Source organism: Manacus candei, unplaced genomic scaffold (assembly GCF_025592945.1).
Source record: "Manacus candei isolate 608988 ecotype Guabito, Panama unplaced genomic scaffold, ASM2559294v1 h1tg000071l, whole genome shotgun sequence".
NCBI classification, from domain to species: Eukaryota; Metazoa; Chordata; class Aves; order Passeriformes; family Pipridae; genus Manacus; species Manacus candei.
Window position 1 is genome coordinate 9,953,729 of NW_026138119.1, and position 21,424 is coordinate 9,975,152.

A 21,424-nucleotide genomic window follows, 5' to 3' on the forward strand; every position below is an offset into this window, starting at 1 on the left:
AAAAGGTTCTTCCCCCAGAGGGTGGTTGGGCACTGACCAGGCTCCCCAGGGCAGTGGGCACAGCCCCAAGGCTGCCAGAGCTCCAGGAGGGTTTGGCTGATCCTCTGGGGCACAGGGTGTGACCCTTGGGGATGATCCTGTGCAGGGCTGAGAGTTGGACTCGCTGATCCTTGTGGGTCCCTTCCAACTCAGAATATTCTGGGATTCTGTGACAGTACCAGCAAGGTGCCAAAAGTGAAATGCTACAGGGCCCAACTCCAGGCATGTGGCAACAAACCCTCCGTGCTGGGATCAGATGGTGTCACCCTTTGTGTCCCTCCAGCACCCAACACTCACCCCTCACTTACCAGACACTCTGTCGACACTGTACATCCTCTCCAGCCTCTTCCTGTGCCACCCAGTCTCGCTGGGCGGGTGCTGCTCCAGGTCAAAGGATTGCTGGGAGGGGGCAGCCAGGCGGGTGCAGTTGGGGCACTCCTTGGAGCCCTGGCGGCTGCCTGGCCAGGCCTTGCAGTGCCTGCTGACGCCGTGGGAGCCGCCGGCGCCGTGCCCGTGGTGGCCGTGGTGACACTCGTCCTGGGCAGCCCCCTTCATCACCACCAGCTCCATGCTGCCGTTCTCCTGCTCCGACAGCATCGGCCTCTCCCCCGAGATCGTGTACACCCGGGGCTTGGCTGCCTCGCTCGGGATCTTCTCCGCCTGCTCCTCAAAGCTCCTCTCAAACTTGCCGTCCGAGATGACCGAGAGCCGGCGCTTGTTCTGCGCCGCCTGCTGCAGCTCAGGGGAGTCCTCCTGCCCGATGTAGGAGTCTGCTAACAGGTGGTCTGAAACAAAAGGCACGTGCTCCTTAAAACCAAAGCACCCCAGATTCAAATTCAAATTCACGAGGCTCTTTGCTACTGCTGCAGAAAGGGGAGTAAGGAGAGAAATACAGCAGGTTCCCCCAGGAACCGTTTCAGATGAATGTGTGCCCACTGCTGCCTTCTAAACCTCCAGAGCTGGCACTGAAATGAGAGACATTTCTCACAAATAGGCCCAATATTTTAAGCATGTGTGGCCACCAATGCAGGTCTTATTGCACAGCCTGAAAATGCTCCCATGCAAGACAGCCCTGGTTCAGCTGCAACCCTTTATGCTCCAGCAGGTTCTGAGCTGGTCACAGTCTGCAGGACAAGGATCAGCACAAACCTCTCCAAGTGCCAAACTCTGTTTTACACATCAAGTTCTTTTAGAACACTGGGAAAGGGTTTGGGGTTTTTTCCTCCTGATTTTCTGCCAACAGGGCAGGTACTGATCGTGGCTGTGTGTACAGACTGGGGAACCAAAGGCTGGAGAGAAGTGCTGTAGAAAGGGCCCTGGGGGTCCTGGTGGGTGGCCACTTGGCCCTGAGTCAGCAGTGCCCTGGCAGCCAGGAGGGCCAAGCCTGTCCTGGGGGCACCAGGCCCAGCATGGCCGGCCGGGCCAGGGAGGGGCTTGTCCCGCTCTGCTCTGCCCTGGGGGGGCCTCCCCTGCAATATTGGGGCAGTCTGGGGGGACACAATGCAAGGAAGAGCTGAAGCCATTAGAGAGTGTCCAAAGGAGGCAACGAGGATGGGGAAGGGCCTTGATTTGAAGCCGGGGGAGGACACTGAGGGCACTTGGGGTGTTCAGCTGGAGGAGACTAAGGGGAGACCTCACTGGGGTCTTCAACATCCTCCTGAGGGGCAGCAGAGGGGCAGCTCCAATCTCTGCTCCCTGTAAGCAGTGACAGGACCCAAGGGAACGGCCTGGAGCTGCATCAGGGCAGGGTCAGGTTGGATCTCAGGTAAAGGATTTTCACCCAGAGGGTGGTTGGGCACTGAACAGGCTCCCCAGGGCAGTGGGCACGGCATCAACCCTGAGTTCAAGAAGCATTTGGACAACACTCTCAGGGACAGGGTGGGATTGTTGGGGTGTCCTGTGCAGGGCCAGGGAGTTGGACTCAATGACCCTTGTGGGTCCCTTCCAACTCAGATATTCAATGATTCTATGAGATGAAAGAAATGCAGAAAGACTTCAGCTGAGAGGTGCAGCACAGCACCTGCTCCCCACAGCACCCCTGGCCAGCACCCACTGTGTGTGCAGACAGTGACAGTACAGCCTGTGGAAGTGGAAGCTGTCCTGGAGGAAAACACAGCCACTCCCTTTGTAGGGTAGGAAGATCGAAAGGAGAGAGACCCATGAGTGTAACTATCTTTGGAGCCCACACACTGGATGAAGTGCCAGGAAATCTCAGCATTTCCATGGCAATTCCATGCATGAACCCAACAGTAGCTCCCACCCACCTGCTAATCCTTTTTCAAGTGGCTGTTAATTACCTCTTACACTTCCCTTCAGATGGGAAGCAGCTATAGGGGACTGGCAAAAAGGCTCAGCAGGGAATGCATTATTCATGTGACTACTACCCCCAAAAAATGAAATCATTAGTGTCCAGCACAGACAGCAGCACTTAAAACAGAGACAGAAGGAAAACCCGAGCCTTCACTTCAGTAGATATTTAAGGAGCTACTGAGTCATGACCTGGAAGAACTCAGCCACAGTTTGAGGCTTGGCTGCCTTGGTACTGGCCATGAAGAGATGAAGGAGGAAGAAATCTTATCTCAGGACAAGACTGGTGGTGTATGGCCCTTTCACTGCTGCCACATTCTGCTGCCTTTGAAGGGCTCCTGTGACCCTCTCAGAAGAGCCTTCCCAAGCTGCAGACTGTCACATTTTGAATCTGAAATCCATCCTGGACTGGGCTCAGGTTGCCCAGGGCCTCTCCCCCTGCTGTGTTTGCAACTGAGACTGACCAGAACTGAGCTGGTCCAGGGTGTCACCCTTATCTCATTTTTCTGCTTGAGACACAACTTCCTCCAGCACCACCAGGAGATAAATATGCCTCTGGCCACTCTGCTCGAGGAGTGACTGTCAGGACTGCTCAAGCTGACACAACTCAGGTTTCATTTCATTTGTCTCCTAGTGACACCTCACAGCCTCTGGATACTGGAGCTGACCAGGAGGAGACACTGCAGGAGTCCTAAAGAAAGAGCTGTGCCTGTTGAACTTGTGGCTGATGCTGTCTTTCCAGGCTTCACATGAAGTCAAAAATGCATGTCCAGACGTAGTGAGGAGTCATGCACCTCACTGATACTGTCCAAGTAAAATAGGAAAGGCAGGCAGTGGTCTGCCTTTACCAAATAAAGGTAAAATAGGAAAGGCAGGTGTGGACATCAGCACCTGCTCCAGGAGGAAAGCCTGATGGTCAACAAGGGCCATTCCAGCGGAAAAACCAGCAGCTTGTCCACCCAGTCCTACCAGTTGCAGGATACAGTGTCACAGACCAACCAGTGCAGAAGGTGTCCACAGGCTCCAAAGCCTCTCCAACCACATTTCACACCTCAAAGGGCAGCAGGCGTGGGGATCTGCTCTCCAGCACCTGAGATCCTCTCCAGTTCCAAGACTAACTGTGCTCTAGAGTGGGTGTGTCTTGGGAAAACACCACCAAAGGACTCTCCGAGATCTGCCAAGATCTGTGCTGGTTAATTGTGCCAAGCACACCATTTTTAAAATTAAAAACAAAGGCCAGTTCTCAGTACTCATCTCAACTTGTCAAACTTACTAATCTGTGTGGGCACAGTGACGCTTCAGATTTCTCAACCACCACAGAATCGTGGCTGACAGCTGCCCCTGCTCCTCCTGAAATTAATACTAGGATGGAGGATGTACAGCCTCCTCAGAGCAAACACACAGGAGTGTCACCTTCCCTCACACACTGACAGCAGCACAATTCAGAGATCCAAGAACTCCTGAGCTCTGGGATCTGTGGCTAAATGGAAAAATGAAGCCCCCAAAGCACAGTATGTCTGGAAATGGTGATGATCACGAGTGCAAAGAGACCAATTCCAGTCTCTGTTTTATAAGCACTGAGGTCTGTTCAGCCCCATAAAATTTACAGACATGCAAGTGGGACATGACTGGTTTCATGTAAAAGTCAGATTTTTTACTGAAATCCTGGCAGCATTACAATTCTTGACCAGATATATTTGACATCAACTACCTGTCTGATCTAGCATGCAAAATGCGAGGACAATTCTTTCTTCCTACCTTACTTGTCCCTTCCTCAAGGTGTTTTCACTTGTACTTATGTAGGAGTTTTCATGATTTACACTACAAAAGGCTGCCAGCACACCAATGTGTTTTTCTTTTTGTGAAACAATTGAATAATTCTTCATTTTCATTCAATTTAGCACCTTCAGTAACTACACACTGAAGAAAGAACTTCATATGCAAAGGGAATGTGAAGCTTTGTTCCAGACTTGTAGTTAATAAGGAATTTATCTACAGAAAAAAGCCAGTATGGAAGGAAAAGAGATTCAAATAACCACCATAGTGAATTATTGGCTGCTAAAACTGAACCTGCACCATTTCAGGAGCAAGTCTGTGTACTCATATACATGAAGTCACACAAACAGGCAGCCCCAAGATGTGACCAGTGACCCTTTCTGTGCTTGCAGCGAATTGGATGCAGGTGCCACCTGCCTCCACTGTGGCATTTTAGGTTAATAGTTTGCTTCTGATAAGAAAGAAGTCAGGCTGGTCCAGGAATCAATGCTGAATTAGATCTGAGCCACAGGGATGTTGAGTGGTGAGACAGAGGGACACCAAGGGGAGTTCAGCAGTGACTGGGAGTCAGCTGCAGCAGGCTGCTGTTAACACCCTGTGCCTGGTGACTGCTGCTCCCCTCATCTCATTGTCACATTGCTCTTGTCACTTCTCCCACTCCCAGCTGCTCCATCCAGCTGCCACAGCAGCCCAGGCCAGCGTGACTTGGGACTCCTGGCACAGCTCCCTCCTCTCCAGCCACTCCAGTGAACCTGACCTGGGAATGCCCCTGCTCTCCCACTTGCCTTCAGCAGCAACACCTTTGTCTCACACAGCTGCAAAGCTACTTGAGACCAGACAAATCAGGTTCCTTTTCATCTAGATTTCTGCTCTACGTGGATTTGTTGTGCCTGAGATACTTAACAGCAAGATGAAGGGAAGGAGACCAACGTGCTTGATCTGTAGATCATGAGCCCAAACATCCAAATGGTATTTTCATCACTTCCCTGCCACCTGGGCCGAGTCCCACAGCCTGTCCAGAGCCCAGGGGCTTGACAGTCCAGTCCTGAGGGCCAACCCACTTCTCACCCCCCTTGTCATTTACTTGAACACACGTCTTTTTGGCCTCACTTGCTCCTGTCTGACATTTCTTTCTTCACCTTCCACACAGCACTGCCCACCACACTCCACAGGGCACATGTATCACCAAAGGCACTGACAGCAGTGACCATCTGTGCTGGGTAACTGGCAGTGTCTTGGAAAAGAGAGAATCCATATTTTCAGTACATGTAGTTCCCGATAATTGACCCTTATTAGATACTTACAATACATCCTTTCTCAGTCAGTAACTCTAACCTGAGCACTCACTCTGACCCAGGGAACTGTGAAAGGACTTGGGCTGTTTTTCTTTCGCTGTCCCCACGTTTCTGCAGAGCAGGGAACAGGCTGGGATCAGCCCCAGCTGACTGCTGCCCATCCACAACTCACAGAGCCAAACTCGCCTCTGCTGCAGACTGCCTTGTAACCCCGTGGGATGAGAAGTTTATAAATCAAGGCAGAACATAGCCAAAAGGCACAGACAGAAGCACCAAATTTATTCCTGCATTTAGCAGCTAAACTGATGATTAAAGCACCTTGGATTTAAAGCTTCCGCTCCAGCATCAGAAGCAAAGTGGCAAAGGGGAATCCAGATAAACCCTATTAAAAGAACCTCTGTCATCTCAGCAAAATAAATTTCAGAGAGAGAGTTCTCTCTTCCCTGTTCCACCTCAGCTGGATCTCTCTGGACCTGAAGTTTACGGTACCAATTTTAAAAGAAAGAACTGACTTGGCCACTGAATGGAGAGATTTTGGGTGTGCAGTTCATGGCCTTGCAGCATTGCTCACAGGAGTAGGAATGAAGTTAATGCTGGTTTTATCTTACACCAGGAGGAGTCCAGGTGATCAGTGAGGAGAGCAGAGAGGTGCTCTGGCACTGCAAAACCATAAAAACTATTTGAACTGCACAGCTGAGCAGTTTCTCTTGCAGTCTCAGTACTGAGATCTCCCCCCTGCCTGTCCCTGACCCCTGGGTGTGCTCCTCCTCTCCCTCATCAGAGCCCTAATGCAGAGCTTCCCACCAAGTCCTTCCCAAAGCTGCTGTACCCCAGCAGGACCCCCCAGCAGCCCACCTCGCTGGGCTCAGGGCTGAGATGTAGCCAAGAAACAGGCATGGGAAAAAATGGGAAATTTGTTCAAAATATTGAAGCACAAGGCAGGAATCTAAAAATGGAGACACGACAATTAAGAAAAAAAGGTCACAGTGGCATTTCAGCTGTGCAGGAGCTTCAGAGTCAAGTGAGTAAACAGATTCACTGAATCCCAGAATAGCTGGGGCTGGAAGGGATCTCTGGAGATCATCCAGTCTAACCCCCTGCCAAGGCAGAGTCACCTGGAACAGGTGACACAGGAACACATCCAGGTGGGTTTGGGATGTCTCCAGAGAGGGAGACTCCCTGCCCTCCCTGGGCAGCTGTTCCAGGGCTCTGCCACCCTCCATGGAAAGAAGTTCTTCCTCATAATGAGGTGTTTTAGTTGTGTTTTAGTTTATGGCCATTGCTCTTGTCCTGTCACTGGGCACCACTGAACAGTGTCTGGCACCATCCTCTTGGCACCTGCCTTAGAGATATTTGTATGGATTGATGAGATCCCATTTGAGCCTTCTCTTCTCTAGACTAGCCAGGCCCAGCTCCTGCAGTCTCTCCTCGTATGAGAGATGCTCCAAACCCCTCATATCTTTGTGGCCTCTGCTGGACCCTCTCCAGTAGCTCCTTGTCTTTCTTGAGCTGTGCACAACGATGTGCACAATGTTCACTGTGGGTTACCCAAATCCTGACCACAGCCCTACTGTGACTTTACTGGGCACCACAACCCCACTGCTCCCAAGGAAGGAATGTCACACACTTCCCTGCAAAGCCACAGGGAAGAGGCAAGGGCTGCTTCTGTAAGGGAGCTGCTCTGAGAAACCACAAGGTCACTTAGCTATGACAAAATGGTTCCAATTAGTCTTCTGTGCTCAAATGGGCCTAGAAAACAAACAAACTCCAGATAGTATTGACACAGTGTCTCATAGGTGAGTAACCTTTTAGTCTGGCCTCTAACATTAATGTGAACAGATGAAATTGTTCCTGTGAGACACGACCCAAAGGAGCAAGTGGCAGCTCCATCACTGGCCTCAGCATCTCCATGGCAACACTGTGACCTATGCTTTCACTCCCTTTATAAGCCAACAACATATTCCATGGCAAATTTCAGGATACACCCACACCATAATTGCTCCGGCTTATGCTGGAAGTGGCCTGAAAGCCACAGAGATGAGATTTCACATTCCTGCTCTGTCCTGAGCTCAGGCCACCTACAGCCCCCTCTGTTTCTAGAAAGGTCACCTCCACTGCTCAAGGCCACCTCCACCTCATCAGCACAGGGACACACTGGGAGCAGGGCCAGGTGCATTGCTGGTCCACCCTGGGGACAGGGCAAACACCCTCTAGAGAAAAAGGCCTCCTTGGTGCTCACCCTGCACCAGGCTCCACTGGCAGCTCCACAGTCTGACCACTGCCAAACTGCAGGTCCCTCAGAGCACTGCACAGCTCCAGCTTGACTTCACAGAGGCACAAAAAGCACAGCTTGCAGGTTGCTTTACCCTGAAGCACCTGCAAGGCCTCACACTGGGGTTTCTCCATCCCCAGGCCAGTTCTGGCAGTGTCAGGAAGCTCCTCTGTGTGTGGTTGCTCCTCCACACACACTCCCAGCCTCTTCAGAGGCAGCCAAAGCCCAGGCTGCAAACACAGTGGGTTGATCCAGTGCAGGCTCTGCACCTGGGGCAGGGGTAAACATGTTTTGTTCCTGCCACCCCTCCCCACTGCCATTTGGCTCACAAGTGCCCTCTTCTCCTTACACATTGCACTGATGACTGAAACACCATGCAAAACCAAAGGAAAGACGTGAAGATGATCTTTTTTGAGCTTAAAAAGAAGTGTCTTCCAGTTTCAGGTAAACACTCCTTTGGTTTGCACTGATGCAAAGCAGTAGTCAAGCTGCTGTTGCAAGAATCACATCAAATTTGGGTCAAAACCTGCAAGGTAGCAGTGGCAGCACAAACCACACCTTATATCTGCTGGGATCTCTCCCTTTCTCTTGCTTCCAGAACCTTTCCCGCTCATCCTGCCCAGAGCAGTCAATCCCAGGGCAGCCCAGAGCTGCATCCCACAGCCCTGCACTCCAGCAGCAGCAGCTCCCTCCCAACAACCCCACTGAGCAAAACAGAAACTGCCTGATAAAAAAGTAACAGGAAAACAACCCACACAGCTCCCTCTCTTTCCTCAAAGGATCACTGTGTCTGGCTCCCAGCTCACTGGCATGCATCACTGCTTCCCCAGGCAGGAGGCAGCTTCTCAAAGGCTCTGCTTGCTGTCCTTTTTAATGTCACTGCCCTGGCTACCTTTTCCTCTCACAGTGTCAGTACATGGAGATAACAAAATCTAAAACATTATCTCAGCGTGGGGCCTCTGACATCTAAGCTGGGAGAAAGGAACTGTCCAAAATTCCATGAGCTCTGGTGACACTTTGAGAGGTTATTTCTTCTGTGCTTTGTTCTCTGCAGCCTTTTTACACTTGCACAATATTTCAGTCCTTTTCTCCTACACTAAAACCATGCCTCAGACAAGATGGAAAGTCTTTGGAAGGTACCAGAAAGATACAAAAGTCAGCAAGGACTCTGGCAACAGCCCTGCAGTCAGAGTGAACACTGAACACGGGAGGAACCCTCCCAGACCTCCAGCCTGCATGAATAAGTCAGCAATGAATAGAGGCAGGAAGAGAGAAGGAGATCCATCACCTCCTCAGCACCAGCTCCCTCACCAGATCCATGTCCTGTCACCTGCAGCAGAGTCCAACACTCCCTTTTTTTTTTTTCTAATTCCTCAAAATAGCTTAAGGATCAGGGGGGAAAGTCTCAGTGAGCCCAAAGGGAGAATTTTTTCATCCTCTGTCAGTACTTGTACCCCATCACCAGGCAAATGCCCTGTTCCAAAAGGGAAATAAAGGAAAGAAAACTCTGTGTTGCCATCATCCCTTCTGTAACCTCCGAGCAAGAGGAGAGGTAAATGTACCTCCCCAGTCACCTGGAAAAACCTCCTCCAGAGTGAGACACTGAAGAGTTGCACAGGGATAGTCACACAACATTTGTGAGCCATGAAGTTCCCGGGCCTCCCATCAGGAAGAATCAGAAGTTACAACCAACAACAAACGTTCTCCCTCTCCTTTTCCCTCTCCATGTCACCCCACAGTACCTCTCTACCTCCTGCTGCTGTTCATCCCACACCCAGTGCCCCAGCAAGCACAGAGAGCACACACTGACTGCAACTGTATTGAAAACAGAAGGTAAAAAAGCCTTGCAGGTAACTCAGCCCTGGTTACAATGCCTGGCTGTGGCAGCTGGCCCGTCCTGCTGACACACAGTCCCTCTGCAGTTCTTCATTGCCACTCCCTGATTTCTCAGAGACATTCTGCCACACAAGCTCTCCAGAGGAGCCACCACAAACAGACTCTGGGGTGTAAAAGTTACCCCTGAAGAACAAGCTCCTTGATCAGTTGTAGAACATGATCTTATGAGGGATACAAAAGCCACTAGACCATTTCCTTTCCTTGGAGTCAAGGGACTCTGAAGATGAAAAAAGTTAGACCAAAATGGACAATCCTCAGAGAACAAAATGTAGCAGAACTAGAGCAAGTTGGGGCAGTATCTGCACACCTGCCATCTCCCCCCAGGTGGGTCTCCTGGGGCTGAATTAACAGGTAAAGCAGCAAAAGAACTGACAGCCCAAAGAGACACACCCACTCCATTTTCTCCATGAGGATTGCCCTCTGCAGGGAGAGAGGAGGGTTCAAGCTCCCAGATGCACAGAAGAGGAGGATCCTGCCCTTCCCTTCTCCATTTAAGCCTTCACTGTCCCACTGATGGCTCTGCCACCTTCCTGCTCCTCAAAAAGCACAATAGACAGCTGATCCTACAGCTCCACCACTCTGCCCAGCCAAAGGTGAAGCCTTCAGAAACTTGCGCTGTGATCCTGTGACAGAATTTCTGCAGGAAGCAAAGACATCACTTCCCTGGGATTGGACTAGTGGGATGAATAAAAGGGAGCCAAATTTCCTACTCTCAACATATTTTATAGGATAGCAACCTTCCTACCATGGTTATTTATACAGAAGTGTTACAGACTCTGTTAAATTATACACTGCAGAATTTCAGAAGATGACTTAAAAATGACGATTCTCCCTCCTCCCCTTCTTTAGAATTTATAGAGTAATTTCTAGGGAATTTTTTTATTTCCAAGTGAGTACTTGAGGATCCCATAAGTATTGTGGTATTTCCATGTGTACCTCTCACAGCTTGATTCTTGCCTGTGGCAACTAAATTCACTTGGATTCAAGACAATCTCAAGCTTGACACACCAAGGGGCAGTGGGTGAAAAGGCTTCCCTGGAGAGCTTAGGGATGTGTAACAAGCACAGAGAGGGCTGAAGTGCTGCTCTGGGGAGCCCAACACATCCAGGAGACACATTAGCTCCATTTCCATGTTCTCCTTACCCACAGTCCATGAGGAACAAGCAACCAGGAGCACCCCTAAGGCTGAGTAAACAACAGCTCTGTAAGTGCAGAGAGGCTCCTGCTCCTTGGACCTGAGCAGAGCTCCCCAGCCCTCAGGCACCTGAACAGATCTGCAATTCCCCCTTGTCTCCATCAGGTTCCCTGCCTGGCCTGAACGTGACCCCACAGGTGCTGTGAGGGCATTACAGAGGGAGCAGGAGCCAACACTTCTCCCTGTTGGAAACTGGGCTGGGGGGCTGCAAAAAAGGACCAGCAAAGACTCCAGCTGACAGGAACAGCCGCAAAAATGGCCACGATGGAAGGATGGTTTTGCCACCTTGGGAAGCTCCTGCCAGCCTGTCTCTGAACAGTCTGCCCAACCCTCTCTTCCTCCTCTGCCTCACAGACACTTCATCTCAGCTGCACCAAACCCCAGCCTTTCCCCACCCTTCCCTTCCTACCACCACGGGCTGTTCTTAGACCAAATATTGTAAGTAAAGTGTCACTGGAGCTCCTCATGCCTGAAAAACATCCAAGAAAATTGCAGTACGTTGTTTTAGAGCCCTTCCATTCACAGTGTTAGCACAACTCAGCCAAGGACAACTTGAAGGTCATTAGAAGAGATCCAAGGAAAAAGGCAGGGACTCATTCAGCTGGCTGCCAAAGACTAGTGTGACTGGGCTTGCTCTTTTAGCAAGAGGTTTAAACACACACAGAAATTACCTAAAATGATAACACCACGTTCTATTTAATAACTTTATCCCCTGCAAAACAGTTCAACATTACAGAACAATCTGCTACTTATTCACATAGGATTTTCTGTGGATTCCACAAGATTTTCTATAGATTTTTTAGTGAATGTATTGTCTGCAGAATATTTTCTTTCCTCACAGAGAAGACAGAGCCCTGCTAGAAGTGGAGTGAGTTTCTCTTGTGCTCTCTTGCCCATCAAGCAGAACTCATCATAAGCTGATGGGGACAATACCTTGCATCTAAAATTCTGACACATTAACTGGCACATGCTGATGCCCTCAACTAGGCAAATCTCAGTTTAACCCTTGTGGAAGCAAACTCTGAGAATAAATCCAGCTGTTACCTTTGCCATCAAGGACAGATTGCTGCACATACACTAAGCACACCAGTGAACACACTAAAACTCATTTTAGTCCCCAGTGAAAGCAAGACCCAGGAGTGACAAAGCAGTGCAGAAGCCTTGTGCAGTGCTGTCACTTCCCTGCTGAAGCTTCTCCCAGGGACATCAGCTCCAGGGGTGCCTTTACCACACTGAAAGTGAACTTGTCCCTACAGCCCACCCAGCACTGAGTCACCAAACTGCCTTTTCTCCTGCCGAGATCTCCCACTAACCCTTCATGACAAATAAATGCACTTTCAATTTAGGGCTCTCAAGCAATAGGTGCATGCCCACACATGGACACAAACAAGGCACATCAGTTCTCTTACCTGAGCCGTTTCTGCCCTCGGGATGGTTTTGTGAGAGATATTCTCCGAAAGCCCTCGCCGCTCTGTGTCACAGCAAAGGAGAGAAACAGAGATGGGCAGTGGTTAAAGGCCAAGGAAAGAAGGCACAGTTCAATAGCAATAGACTGCTGTGTTCCTGCAGCTGTCATCCCTCAGCCCCAGGTGACACCAGTGCAAACATGCTGCCATAGCACTGAGGGCTTCCTGGTTACACAGTGTTCCCCTGGCCAAAGAGGGAAAACAGAGCTGGACTGGAAGTCCAGGACTACATTAGTCTTTACCTTCTCTGTTAAAACTGAAAACTAAAATTGAAATGCACCTGCAATAAATTTGGCCTCGTTTCTCTGATGCACACAGGAACTGGTTCACTGTCTTCAACCCCCTCCTGGCAGCTCAGAGGAGGAGGTATCTCCACCCCAGTGCCAACCACCTCTCCAACCTCCTACTCAGGTCCTGAGTGCTCCCACCCGTGAGCTGTAACAGCTTAGACATGAATGCTAATGCTCGTTTTAACCACCTTCACCCCAAGTTCTCGAGCACCAACTATGTCAGTGACTGGATTACTGGAGAAGCTTATTTGAGAGACACCCACAACTACCCCAAAAAGCAGTTCCTGGTTCTCTGATGGATTGAGGTCCCGTGGATGACCGAGATTTTACTGGAATATATTAAGAACCAACGAAGCAGGGGGAGCTCAACCCTTATAACACATCAAGGCCTACGTAAGAGAGCAAACCTATGAATATTCCAACCAGGGAAAAGCTCTCTGCTTGCAACCTACACAGGAAAGGAATCCTTGGTCAAGGCACACATTCCCTGGAATACAGTAATCTCCAGATTCCAGTTGCCAGGGCTTTTATACTGTCCTGCTGCAGTGCTTGTTCTCCTGTACCCAACAGACCTGTGACTCAAGAGAGCCAATAATAATGCCAGCTTTTCCCCAGCCATCCATTTTCCCTAGGTTTGCAGAACAATCTCTCCAAGGTCTGCAGCCTCACAATCAGGCTGAGTTGCCCATGGGCCTCACAAAGAGGGAGGTGAAACAGCCACCACCTCCTGGGCCAGCCAAGCCAAGCCAGCAGACCCAGAGCCCACCAGCACACTAGCATCTCTTGGGAAGGAGTCAAGACTTGCTGCAACAGGGAAGATTGTCCATATTAAGGCATCACATCCACTGTCCTCCTCCTTCAGACGTGCTCAACCTCAACATCCCTCTCCAATTCAAGCTGCTGCAAAAATCTCCTAAGGGACACTAAATATCTAAGTGGAAAATGGCCTTGACCTCCAAAACAACCTTCTGCTTTGCTACCCCATGCAGCAGCCAACCCCAACTTGTGTAGCCACTGCTGTTATGCACCTCCTCCCAAAGGGGAAAAATTAACAAAGCTACAACACACCTCCCAGCACAACTTGGGCTGGAAGGAGTGGGAAGTCCATTTGTCATCCTCAGCCAGCAACACGGGATCGATACGAACGATGAAGAAAGAGTAATTTAATCTCCCTGGGACTAAATTTCAGCACAGCCAAATGCAAAATGCTTTGGAGCAGCACAGCTGGAGCTGTGCAAGAAGCAAGGTTTAAGCTTCTGCATCTTTACAGACTAACATCCAGTGCTGAGCTTTTCCTTGTTTCCGGATCCTCACCTGTCTAGTCCCAGGCTGTACCTTTAGACACTCACTTGGGGTGGCAGTTGCCCAAACTGTCTTCATCAGTGCCTAAGCACACCTAGAGATGGTCACACAGAGGCTCTGTCACATGGGGAGCTGTACAATCAGCCCACAACCCCCACTGCAAACAACAGAGGGACGACCATCATGGTTCACCCATCCAGGAAGAAAAGCACCTCATGGACGTTCCTTGCACCAACCTTTCTGTCCGAGCAAAAAGCAGGACTTGGGCCCAGGACAACACACAAATGCAGAGTTGGGAGCTGGAATGTGGCTACTTTGGGGCAGTGGTTGAGCCACCATCCCTGGAGGGATTTAAAAGACATGCAGATGTGGCACTTGGGGACGTGGGTTAGTGGTGGATGTGGCAGCGTTTGGCTCGCGGTTGGACTCGTCGATCTTAGAGGTCATTTCCAACCCAAATGATTCTGTGATTCTAACATCAGGATATGCAGCTGCAGGAGCATTCCTGAGCTACTCCTGCACTCCATGTCAGAGGTGGTTAAAGCTCAGCCAAAGCCTCGGCTGATCTTGCACAGCGTTGGCAACAGCCCAGCTTTGAGCAGATGCCTGGGCTCGAGACTCCCAAGATCCCTTCCACCAAGACTTCTGGGACTCCAAGGCTTCCCAAGGAAATGTCTGTCCTTGCAAGGCATCACCAACACCATTCACAAATGGAGCACTTGCACCCTGGGGAAAGACTCTGAAGCTTCTCTTTTGCATCAGCAGTTATTCCGTGTAGATAAAACAACAACGAGCAAGTTCTCAGGTAATAATTTATCAGTGAGAGAACATGGTGATTCACACAAAAAATGGTGAAATATGATGATAAAATGTAGTCTGTAACTAGTTCAAAAGCTCCAAGAGCTCCAAGATCATCTATCATTCTCTCCATTCATCTCTCTGCCAATGCCTGAAGCTGATTTGTCGCTCTGAAAACCTGAACCAATGCAGGCTTAAAAAACTAGTACCAAACACTTCCTAAGACCCAGACTGAAAACTGGCTAACACAGAGCCAGAGAGAAGTGATGCCACCCTCCATGGTGAAATGCTTTCCATGCTTGCCATGGTGAAAATAACATCACTCAGAGCAGGAGCCCAAGCAGAGAGGTGCTGCAGTGTCTCTAACCTCACTGTCCTGTCTCCCCAAGCACACAAGGTAGGAGGGTGCAATCCCAAGTGCCAGAGCTCCCAGGGAACAGGCAATACCCAGACCTCTCGTGCAGGACAGAAGCACAGTGGAGGAGCACAGGGCTGCTCCAAAGCCCTGCTGCCCTGCCCAGGCTGAACCTGCAGTTCTGTCCCTGCCTTTCCACCCCCACAGCTCTCAGACCCCACAGGCCAAGCCAAGAGCAAACAAACTTGGTCACACGGTCACAGCTCCCTCGTGACAGCAAACACAGCAGTGACGCCTGCACAGCACAATGTGCAACGGGGGGTTTCCAGCCAATTACACTGCAAACTTCAGGCTAATTATTTTGCCTATTATCTCAGTGGTTCCCTTCTACATCCCTGCTTTCCAAGTGCCATCGGCTCCTCCTTGGCTGTGCCTCAGCTGATCTCCCACTGATGTCTGCACGTGCCCTTTGCCAAGGGGACTCTGATGGCCATGCTGATGGCTCCTTATGCCTGTTTTCCCCTTGCCAAGCCTTTTGTGTTCCTTCTCTGCCCTCCCTGTGCTCACAGCCACCCCAGTTTACCAGCACCTGCCCATATTGTTACCGTGCCGTTTCCCCCTCTCCTTGGCTACCCACTGGCTTCATCAAAATAAAGCCAGAGCAAAATTCAAACAGATGGTAGCTGCTCTAGCCATCCCATTCTTTTCTATCCCTTTAATCTACACTCTCTATTGCCACAAGTTACACAATCAGACTTTTCTCTCAGCTCAGCTTTGCCTCCACTATCACCAGCCATGGAGTTCAAGCCTCATGACACCATCACACAAAACTCTTCAACTGGGCTCTGAGCAGAGACACTTTGGGATAATTTAACTGGCAAGGGATGAAAAAGATAACTTTTTTCACATAAATGAGATGAGGTACAAGGTGCCTTAGAGCTGCACGGGCTGGTGAGCTATAACCCTGAGTGTGTGACTCTGCCAAAGCTGCATACAAATGAGCAGGTAGTACTGAGAGGTGATCAGCTGATGACATGACAAGTTTAGCCCTGACTCATCTGGAGAGAGGTTATCATTTTAGTGGCAGATCAGCCCTGCATGTTACGCAGTCAGCACAGCTTGATTTAACAGAAGGACATGGACCAGGGACCTCAGCTCTAGCACGCTGTGCTGCCCAGTGTAAGCAGCACAGACCAGCCTGCCACGGCTCCAGAAATCAGGAGCCTCTCCTCCAGCATTCCAGCAGAACGGCTTCAGGAGTGAGGAGGGTGGGATGGGGCAGCACAACACAGGCAGCAAAGGCAGCTGCCCTTTGGGGGGCATTTTTCAGTACTCACTGTGCATCAGATGTCAGAGCTGGACTCAGGTCTGGACCAGAACTGCGGAGAAGCGCAGACAGGCTAGACAGAGATTTGCTAGAAGGAGCGAAGCCACCAAATAACAAAGATCTCAATTACAATGTGATAAGCATAAAATAGCCTTCATGTCTCTGAAATAATCACATCAGCAGGATAAAAGGGGCCTTGATGCACACTAGCAGCTATGAGAAACTGGTGCACGTAAATTTATGCAATCCACCAAACTGACACTGAACTGAGCGAAGAAATGTGGATTGAAACACTCAGAGAGACAGGAAAGACCTCAGATAACTCCACTGAGAGCACAGCAGCAAGCTAAGCAAAACCTGGACTGTTCAGAAGTATTACATGGAAAAAATAAAGAACACCCACCACCTTCTTGTGCTCCTTCAGAAATAATGCCCAGAGCGGTTGCAGCAGGAATCTGTTGTGACAGCACCTGACAGTGCTGCATCTCAGGCAAACAGGAGACAAGAGACCTCCTGCATCATCAGGACCTACGTCCTCCTACAGCAGCAATCCTGCTCTTGTCACCAGGCAGAGAAGGGAACACCTCCAGCATATCCACAGTTAACAGCTCAGTCATTAAAGACTGTTGACACCTACGTTATTTAAGCCTAATAGTAACAATACCCTGACGAAAATTAGTTTTCTGAAATATCTTTGTAAAGAGATGGGAGCTGGAAAAATTTAATTTTAAAATTCTCAGTCTCAAGAAAGGGAAATTGGACATCAGCAATGGATCGAAAAGTCAAAGACCCCACAGTCTTGGAGTAATTTAGTCACGAAGTTTGGACAGGAGGAGAGAGGAAAAGCAGGAAGAAGTTGAAAGAAAAAGGCAATCAAAGCATGAGAGAGTTCATACCACTCACCAGAACATTCACAGGCAGAAAAAAGAATCTAGACTCCAAGAAGAACCCCCCAATCTAAACCAAAAATCTCTCACACAGCAAGAAACCTGGGATAAGGAACATGTTCAAGTACCTCTGCATTTTGTCAGTGCAAAACTTACCCTTTACAGCAACGAATGCCGTGTTCAAAGCCATTCTCCAGCTCTCTCCAATCGGTAGAGAGGGAGACCAAATCCATATCTCTTTTTGGGGTATCTTGGACTAGATGGCAAAGTCCTGAAATTGGGCAAAGATGAACCACACTCTCAACTCAAATATTTCCTGTGCTAACTACAGCAAGGAGAGATGGTTCTGGAACACCCAGCAAGAGCCTCACATCTGTTTGCTCGCACTGTCACGCTCTCCCAAAGAGCAGCACAATACAAAGCAGAGCTGTAGGGAAAGACTTCCTTTACTGCCCCTTTTGGGGTGCCAGTGTTTTCCTGTAGGTGCCAAGGCAGCAAGGGCAAAGAGAGCCCATTTCTAAGGGTTCATGTGCACCCTTGGAAGTGTGCTGGGGAAGCCAAGGAGCATGGGTCAGACACCCCTGGCCCTGAGGGGAACGTGCAGGAGCCCAAGGCGCAGCAGCCCCGGCACCGTCAGCGGAGGGGCAGCACCAAGGTCACAGCTCAAGGACAACTGCGTCATCCCTGCCTTCAGCACTCGGGCCCCAGGAGCTGCACACAGGGCAATAAATGCACTCACAGGGAGGAGACAGTCTGACAGGGAGATCTCACAGCCCAGCACTTCAGATGAGATCAGAGCAGCAGCTCCAAGCACAGCCACTGCCGGGGTGTGTGCACGGAATCGGCGCAGGTCACTGCAACTCCCTCAGGAGAGCACGACTACAGAGGGCCAAGCCAGCAGCACTGGGGATGTTCCCCACAACGCTGGCACAGAGCAACACTGTCCTTAGTTTGTAAGAAGCTGTTTAAAAGACCTGGTACACAACAAGCTGTGTGGAGCTTAATTAATTCTCCTGGGACAGGAGACTTCCCTGAGTTGCTCTGCAGAGGTTTTCATTTAAGAATCTAGGGAGCCTGCACCTTCTGCTCAGATCTCATTACTCATGCCAGCAAACAACCCATGCCCCTTGCTCAGTGAGAGTCAAGTGTGCACACAGACTCCATCCATTCAAAATAAATACACATCAGTGGCCCTTGGACTTGCAGCGAAATTCAGGAGATGATTTTTCTCTCCAAAGAAAAAGTTGTGAGAAATATGAACGGGGCAGAGCTCAGGAGATACAGAGAAACAATCCCAGGGCATCTCTTTCTGCAGCACAGGAGCAGGACTCTACAGCTGCCTATACCCACAGGGCACCTAATCATTGCAGCAGTGCTACCATACAGGTGACCCACGTCCCCAGCCCTCGTGGGATGGACAGAACAGTCTCTGTAGCCTTATCCAGTGTCCTGCACAGTCTTTGCTGTAGATAAGGACACATGGGGTACATGGAGGAGGATCCAGGGCAGAGCAGAGGGGCTGTGTGTGATGTGCTCTGGGAAGCCTGGAGGAAACCTTTCAGCAGGTGGGTCCTCACCACAGTGAACGTTCTAAGGGTGGCAGAGCCCACAGGAGGCAGGGGCTGAGCTGTGCATGGAGGGGCAGGATGGAGGCACGTGGACAGCACCTTCTCCATGCAAAGAGGCACTGCAGGGAGCCCCTCAGCAAGTTCTCTGCCCTCCTCTAAGGCTTTTTGGATTAGGCATTTCTAGCACAGGGCACCAACAGGGAGACACATAAAAACATCTGTCCTGTGCCATGGTCTACGTGACCAGACACTCCTCAAGGACTTTATGTTCCCCAGCCCAAGTCCAGCTAACTTTCTTAGTCAAGCCACCTCAATTCACACCAGCAAGAGACTCCTCAGAACTCCCACATAACTGTACCTGCAGTTTGTCACTAGTTATAGCAGGTATGTAGCAAACCAGAACCCCAGAGGCACCTCCCAGTCTCCACACAATTGATACTACCCGAGTAGCATCTGCCCACCTTGGTGTAGGCTAACAAGTCATTATGTTCAAAACACATTAGTCGCTCCCAAACACCCACACAACCACTTGAAATCTTACCAATTACCGAATATGTTGTTTGTGTGACTGTCTAAATCCCAATCCCAGAACCCCATCACAGCAGTTATGGTGCTTCACATGTCATTTCTGCACATCCACCTGGCTGACATCACCAAAAAGAATCCCACTTCCAAATCTCTGGATGCCACTGAAAGCACCCACATTTCCATTACTGGTTTATGGGCAGAGTGCACCAAGACACGGGGAAAAGTTGCAGGCTCTGCCCGGGGAGCTTTCTCTAAGAGACACTCCAGACTTTGAAGGATGGATTTCTTTACAACTCAAACAGATGGCAATATACAGACAGCTCTGAATCTTCTTCCCTTCAAGCCATAAGACTTCTCTTTCCTCTCGGCACAGCAGAGATGCCATAATGCTGAGTTACACGGAGAGGTGACTGAGATCTCTCAGCAACACGGATCGCGTCCTACACATGACTCCAGGTTATTCTAATGCAATTCTTCTGTCTGACACAAAGAAGCTGTTACATAATGCAGCCAAAAAGTTTATTTCTCCCCATTTTTTTCCCAGCAGCAAGGAGTTGGTCTAGATGTAGCAGCGACAGCGACAGACCTACCTCTTGGCACAGCTGTGCTGTAGGAGCAGCTAAAAAGCTGCGCCAATGCCCCCAGATAGTTGCCGGATAATTTCCGTGACACTGGCACTGCAGCGTGGGAGAAGGGTCCTCTCCACCTACCTGGGCACTGTAGCAAACCTCATCTCTGACAGCTTTCTAAACCCCAATAAATTCAAGCAGCAAATATATTTTCTAGGATGTTTGATACTGAAAAGCAGTGGGACTAGTCGGCGAGCGAAACGCTACACTGTAGGACAAGCAATATAAAAGCAGAACAGGCACAATACAGAACCCAAATCCTTTAACTGGTCCATGCAGTGGCTTGGGACGCTGCCGGAGAGGGCAGACGAGGTGGGTGCAGGTTTTCACACGACAGTTTTCCCATTCAAAGTGAAAAGGAAGCTGCTGACTTTGCCCTCGGACACGCAGACGGCATTTCAGCCGAGGAGAACCCACCGAGCGAAGTGACCACGCTCCCAGCTCCCGGAGACCAGAAAGACACATCCCTAACAAATCCACGCTCCTTGCCACCCCAGCAAATAAAACCTGCGGGCGCTGTCGCCGGGCCGGTGGCGGGGACACCTCTGAGAGAAGTCACCTCTCCGAGGCTGAGGGAGCGCCGGGCGCAGCGGGAGCGGAGTCACCGCCGGAGCGCGGCGGGTTCTGGGGGGCTCGGGGCAGCCAGCGAGGGGGACCCACCGGCAGGGCTGCCATTCCCCAACCCCGCGATGGCCCCGGGGGACAAAACCCCGATCGTGCCCGCAGCCGGTGCCTCGGCTCGCCCTGAGGCTCTCGAGTCCCCCCAGCCCCGCAGAGCCCCCGGGGCGGCCGGGGGAGCGCGGGGTCCCGGCACCGCGGGAACCCCCCCGAGGGCACCCACCTCACTTTGGCCGCCACGGACGACATGGCCTCGTTCCTCAGCGTCTTCCTTTTGGACACGGCTGTGCCCATATTCGCGCGGGGGGGAGCGGGAGCGGCCGGGGGAGCGCTCATCGCCGGGCCCCGCGGCTGCCCATGCCGGGGCGCGCCCCTCGCCGCCGCCGCGCCGCCTCAGCGCCCCGCCATGCCGCCCCCCGCCCCGCCGGCCCCGCCGGCCCTGCGCTCCGCCGCGGCCGCTGCCGCCCCATTGACTGCGGCAGGAGGCAGGGGAGGAGGCACGGAGGGAGGGAAGGAGGAGAGAAAGGACGAGCCCGCCCCACCGCCCAGGAAGCGCCGCTATATTTGGCCGGCGGCGCCTCCTCCGTGCCCTGACATCATGGGGAGGGGGCGTCGGCCCCGCCTGAGGGAGAGACCCCCGGGCCGGAGCCCCCGCGGTGCCCCGCGCTCCTGGTGCGAGCCCGGAGATGGGGGACGGACGCTGAGGGGGGACATCAGGGGGCTGCGCCTTCCTCATGAGGGGCAGCTCCGATCTCTGCGCCCTGTGAGCAGGGACAGCACCCAGGGAATGGCTGGAGCTGTGCCAGGGCAGGGTCAGGTTGGATCTCAGCAAAAGGTTCTTCCCCCACAGGGTGGTTGGCACTGACCAGGCTCCCC

General features: G+C 51.2%; 1 protein-coding gene across 4 annotated transcripts in view; it reads right to left on the bottom strand.

Moving 5' to 3' along the window:
* NSMF (NMDA receptor synaptonuclear signaling and neuronal migration factor) overlaps positions 1 to 21,023 on the bottom strand; it is a 47,087-nt gene extending 26,064 nt beyond the window's left edge. For 3 of the 4 annotated variants that reach the window (XM_051807982.1, XM_051807985.1, XM_051807984.1), the window contains exons 1-3: positions 20,772 to 21,023; positions 12,190 to 12,251; positions 348 to 824 (exon numbers count right to left, since the gene is read on the bottom strand). In XM_051807982.1, the coding sequence (XP_051663942.1) occupies positions 348 to 824; positions 12,190 to 12,251; positions 20,772 to 20,884 (652 nt within the window). In that variant the 5' untranslated portion in view covers positions 20,885 to 21,023. The remainder of the gene's footprint in view (positions 1 to 347; positions 825 to 12,189; positions 12,252 to 20,771) is intronic. The other variant, XM_051807983.1, reaches the window with a different exon arrangement.
* Positions 21,024 to 21,424: the final 401 nt, after the last annotated feature.